The following is a 5,436-nucleotide window of genomic DNA, read 5'->3' as shown; positions in this document are numbered from 1 at the left end:
CTGCGAACCATATCCTTCATCGCACCCCCCCCCCCCCCAACTATTCAACCCCCGTCGAGAGCTATACGTGCGTATTCGACATCGACCCTCCGGCACAAATAAAAAATAATAAAAAAAACCCTCCCCCCCAATTCGTCACTTCCTCCCCCCACAAGGTTCACGTCTCAATCGCGCGAGAAAATGCGATGCGCAAAGGGAAAGCAAACGGATGCACGGAGGATATTAGGTTATTTCCTGGCAACTAAATCCCCCCCCCCCCCCTCCTCCCCCCTCCCCCGGTTTTCCAAGTGCCAAAACGCATGCCGAATTTTACTCCTCCTACACACGAGAGCATGCAAAACGGGTGACGCTGCTCTTTTAGCGTGTGTGTGTGTGTGTGTGTATGTGTGCTGATGCCACTTTATCAAGGCACGAATTGTAAAACGTTCCAATATGATTTTCCCACTCCCTTCGGCACGGTTTTAAAAGTGTCCCATCGCCGCCGGAGGACGCCGACTAGGGGGGGTTGGTTTGAGGGGTGTGTAGTTTTAAGCTTCACCCCCCCCCCTTTTATAATGTGTAACATAAATCTCAAGCCGTTTTTGGCGGTTGCATTCGGGGCTAAAGCAGTTCGGCGTTCGGTGGTGGAATGTTTAAAGGTATTTCGGGTTTGCGTTTACCGAGAACCGGTGAGGGGCGGGGGTTCACAAACCCGGAACGGTGCACATTCGTGGTCGTGGTTTGTTAACGAGTTATTATCATGTTCGACGGTTAAACAATGAATGAGCAGAACGATGGGACGATTGTTTAACGACAAACGGGTTTCCTAACGTTGTTTCCAATTGTGTGTCAAAATGAATGAATGAAAAGAAATGTTACTTCAAATTGACCGTTGAAAACCATTCATCATTAAACTTTTAAAATGTAAAGCAAACCGATCTCAGTGGCTCAATTGGTATAAAATAAGTCCACTCAATGCGATTCGAATCTCGTTCTAGATTGAAAACAAAGGATTAAAAGCGAAAGAAGAGAATGTCTTATCTGAGATGAGAATTTGCTTATCTTTACTTTACGGGACCGGAACAAGGGTTTATCAAGAGCGATGCCGTAGTTTTTCGTAGTATAGGGGAATTATCACTGCTTGAATGGTAAATGTTGAAAAAAATTTGATTTGGCATGAAAAAAGATATTTCCCTGACGGGGGACTCGAACACCAAACCACCGGGACTTAAGACTCAAGCAGGCTCAACCTGTACATCATTTGTCCGCGACAGACATGAAGGGAAATCACTGATACGTATGGCTCCGAAAGTCCCGTGGCGCAGTGGTAGCAAACCCATGCGGTGGGGGGGAACCGACCGGGTTCGAATCCCGGTAGGATTTTCCCACAAATTGTGAATGTTTGTTGGGGGTTTTATTTCTCACTACTTTTAAGGCTTAAATGATAAGTAAATAAGTTTGAGGGTTGAGAGGGGGGGGGGGGGGGGGGGGGACTTTGTTGTGCGTTCCCCTCCACACATTGATCCTAGCCCTGGTAAATCCCCCCAAAAACCCGTCGAAAAAGGGTTCCCCCCCTTCTTCGGGGGGGGGGTGGGGGGGGGGGGGGGGTTGTTCGGGATTGCCAGTGGCCAGAGGCCACTTGAGACCCCCCCCACCCCCCCACACCTAGTAAGCATTGGTGTTGCGGATGCAAAATTGCAACATTAATATCAACAAGCGCCCCCCCCCCCCCCCCCCCCCCCCCCACATTGAAACAAGTTGGGCCCCACAACAAATTTGGGGTTCCAACTTTTTATTTTTTCAACAAAAAAATAAATCCAGCCGCTAACCACATCCGTAATTAAAAGTAGTCCATACTGTCGATGATGTTTTTTGCGAGAACGAGTTCACCAAAGTGCGCTCGATATCGATTCCTACAATTGATCACACCTTTCAAAAAAGATTAAGATAAGATCACACCGTCGATACCGTCGGGACTCCCGCAAGGATGGTAGGGAAACTCAGGAAAATGGTACATTAAACCGAACTGTACAATATCCAGATGCGATCGCGCGAATCAAACGAACGAGAAGGAGGTTCAACTGGGATCGTAATTCCCGACGACGTGCGGTTCTAAGGACAACAGGAAGTTTGGGATAAAAACTAACTTCTGTTTATATCTGCAGGCCGCTTACTTTTCCATTCGATAAGCTTCCACTGATCAACGAGGTTCGGTACCTTTACCGCGCTAGGTGAAACCAGGTGCAAGGAAAGTGTGAACCGTTTCCGTTTCGTGTTGTTTTGCGTTGTGAAACATTTGTTTCACATCTTTCTCTATTCTCTCTCTCTCTCTCTCTCTCTACCTCCTGCGCACCACGGCACCAGATGTCCGGCGGAGGGGCACTGGACCAGACCACTAGAAATACGTGTGTGTGTGTAGCATATTTCATTTCCTTTGATCTGACCCGCATAATCTTTTTCCGCATTGTGCTTTGCATTAAGGGCGCGGTGTCACGCGAGTGGCGGCCATTTTTTTTTTTGCTACTTCGGAGCTGTTACCTGCATGGGCTGCATTGTAAAGCAACCCGTAGACGTTGCGAACTTGTACGCGCGAACAATTTGACAACCTGGCATTGCCTATGTAAAGGCGTACAAGTTCGCAACGTCTACGGGTTGCTTAAGTATTGCCAGTCCCGTGAAAACCTCTATGAATTATACACTTGCAGTTGGAGAAAACGGGTTTGGTGGATGAAAAACTTGCGGCTATCACGAATTCGATTTTGATGCAGTTATGACATTCACCTCCTAAACATGGGGAGATATATGCATATGCAAATCATTGCAGCCTTTCGCCCGACATTCTAACGGCGGGTTTAAACCTGCCGATGGTTTTAACTTTAAACGCTTCCGCTACTTCTACAAGCACGCATAACAAAGCTTGACAACTAAAAGTTCTTTGGCTACAGCTTCGAAAGCGAGAAGTGCTCATGAAAAGTTCTTACTTCCGGGAAGCTTCCGCAAAATCGGGATAAAAGGTGTCATTGCGCAAGTCTGTAACAAGCGAGCTTCGGGCGTTTCAATTCTGGGTTATTTGAAATACGGCAAGGCTTTCGGGCAAACGGCTCGCTGTCATAGTAACGCTGGGCAGCGGGTGTTGTTTTGTACGCGTAAATGTTTTTCCCCTGGCGGAGTGCGGAAAATAAGTGTCGCTGAAGTGCCGTGTCCCTTTTCCGGGAATGTCCGATAATTGCGTGATGAAGGCGAGCAGTAATGAGCGGAGAGTGAAGCGCTTCTCGCGTCAGCAAGCGGTTGAGCACGAGCTGGACGTGTTGATAAAGGATGTGGAGAGCAAGCTGAAAGTGGTAAGCGAAGGGCGCCGGAGGCAGGGCTTTGGGGACTCACCTCTGTAGCGGGAATGGTTGCAGCAAACTCCGCGCGACCCGGCGTCGCTGGACATGACCCACACCGTGCCGAGGCGGCTGTACGAGCGCATGAAGCGGTTGGAGATGGATCTGCCGCCCTTCGACGACCGGGAGTTCGAAGGGATCCTGGCCGTTCGGTTGCAGGACGTGCGCCAATCAGCCGGACCGGATGGGCGTGCCCGGACCGGGTCGTCGCACGGCACCGAAGGCACGACCGACGGTGATGACACGGACGGGGGCGAGGCCACCCGGGCGGGCAGCAGTCGAGCGAAGCCGTTCGAGCTGACCGTCGAACAGCGGACGGAATCGCGCCAGCGGGCGACGGAAGCCGGCGGCAACTGGATGGAGCGGTTCCTGCGGAAGACGAGCAACGAGCGGATCCGCTGGCAGACGAAGTACTACCGGACGGACCAGAAGCTGCTCGACAAGCCGCTGTTCCAGCAGATCGAGGAGCTGATCGACCTGGGCGCGCAGGACTTCTCCGAGTGGCTGAACGGGCTCGGCGCGGAGAAGTCCAACATCACGCGCGACATCATCAAGCAGCTGTTCTCGATCGAGATCGAGGACGAGATGGCCCGGGCGATCCGCGTCGACACGAAGGAGGTGCGCGCCATACCGGCCGAGGCCGCCTACCACTGGAACCTCGAGAGTGTAAGTACCAACATACACACACTACCATTGTCCATTTCCATCTTTGACCAGTTTCTAATTGGACTAGGAATATTTAGATCACTGCACTAAAGTACTAGAAGGCTACAGTAATGTAAGCAAGCAAGTCTTTGCTTGGTTTACGAAAACCATTGGTTTGTTTGTTTGTTTGTTTGTTTGAGGATTGCATACATTCAGGGGCATGAAATAACTAACTGAAGAGGATGTTTTTTCCCGTTTACCAACTTCCCGTACTACAAACTAATCTAATATTACAAATCATTTATATTACATCATTAGGCGACATCTGTTATATTTACATTATGATGTCCTTATTTGGCGAGGACTTTTACTGTCACCTTTGCCCAGAATAGCTATAGGGTGTAATAACGCAACGTTCTACCAAATGGGGTTTTTGGAAAGAAGTCAGGCGTCAGGCTAGGTTCCGTTTAGAGGAAGGAAAGTCAATTTGACACTAAAAGTCCTCGTCTCGATAAGGGCATTAGCAATTTCTCAGGCAAGCTAAATTACATGTGAATCATTTTATTATATCATTAGGCGGTATGTTGTTGTCTGTTCCTATTTACATCATAATGATCTGTGCCAATTCCGACATCCAAAAGGGGGAGATGTATTGACTCTTGGTTCTCACTTCCCAGATGGCGCTGCAGAAGCGAATCGCTCAGGTGATGCGGAGTGACCGGCGGGCGGCCCGGGCGTCCCGCGAGCGCCACGTCGCCTTCGGCCGCACCCTGCCGATGGAGCTGCGGACGAGCTGCCGGCGGGACGCGATCGACAGCATCCGGCCCGACTTCCCGGACGACCTGCGCACGCTGAAGGCGCTCTTCCAAGACATCCGCCACCTGCGCTCGGTGCGCTACCTGATCGAGCATCTGCACGAGCGGGCGGAGATCCAGCGGCCGCGGTATCTCACCGAGCTCGGCCTGTTCCGGTCACGCTCGCACGCGTTGGCCACGCCGTTTTATCAGAAGGTGCTACCGCGGAAAGTCATCCTCGATAGTGTGCGCCACTAATCCGGTGCCCCCGGCGCGATAACCGGGGCACCTGAGGCGCCCACCTGTTATCTGATTTTGCCACCTCGAAAACGGAACCCGATAAGCGCGGCGCATCTTTTTTCCTGTTTTTTATTTCGGACAGGCTGTTTTCTTTGCTGCACGCTCATGCAGATGACGTGTCAGCGCATACCACGGCCCGCCGGTGTTCGCGCGACGATGGCGAACAAACTGAACAACCACAACATTGCAGTGCATGTGTGTATGTGTACGGGGCGGGCGGGCACACGACCACCCCTTTTGTTTGCCCTTTCTTTGCACTAGTCTTACGGCTGGCTTGTTGGGGCTAATGCCGCCGGATTACGGAAACACAAAGGCCAGAAATCCCCGAGACA

General features: G+C 51.0%; 1 protein-coding gene across 1 annotated transcript; it reads left to right on the top strand.

Annotated features, from left to right (window-relative positions):
- The first annotated feature begins 3,194 nt into the window (after positions 1-3,194).
- On the top strand, positions 3,195-5,062 carry LOC131290472 (uncharacterized). Its single transcript, XM_058319622.1, has 3 exons — positions 3,195-3,320; positions 3,384-4,031; positions 4,688-5,062. Exons 1-3 carry the CDS (start codon positions 3,195-3,197, stop codon positions 5,060-5,062), a joined length of 1,149 nt encoding a protein of 382 aa, XP_058175605.1.
- The last annotated feature ends 374 nt before the right edge of the window (positions 5,063-5,436 follow it).

Source organism: Anopheles ziemanni, chromosome X, assembly GCF_943734765.1.
Source record: "Anopheles ziemanni chromosome X, idAnoZiCoDA_A2_x.2, whole genome shotgun sequence".
Classification (NCBI taxonomy): Eukaryota; Metazoa; Arthropoda; class Insecta; order Diptera; family Culicidae; genus Anopheles; species Anopheles ziemanni.
Note: the sequence above shows the minus strand (reverse complement) of the source record. Positions and strands in the feature narration are given on the sequence as shown.

Excerpts from the sequence above, each read along its gene's own strand:
- LOC131290472 (XM_058319622.1), top strand. The coding sequence starts at position 3,195 with ATGTCCGATAATTGCGTGATGAAGGCGAGCAGTAATGAGCGGAGAGTG. Across the intron at positions 3,321-3,383 it reads TGGAGAGCAAGCTGAAAGTG|CAAACTCCGCGCGACCCGGC; the intron begins GTAAGCGAAGGG and ends GAATGGTTGCAG. Across the intron at positions 4,032-4,687 it reads ACCACTGGAACCTCGAGAGT|ATGGCGCTGCAGAAGCGAAT; the intron begins GTAAGTACCAAC and ends CTCACTTCCCAG.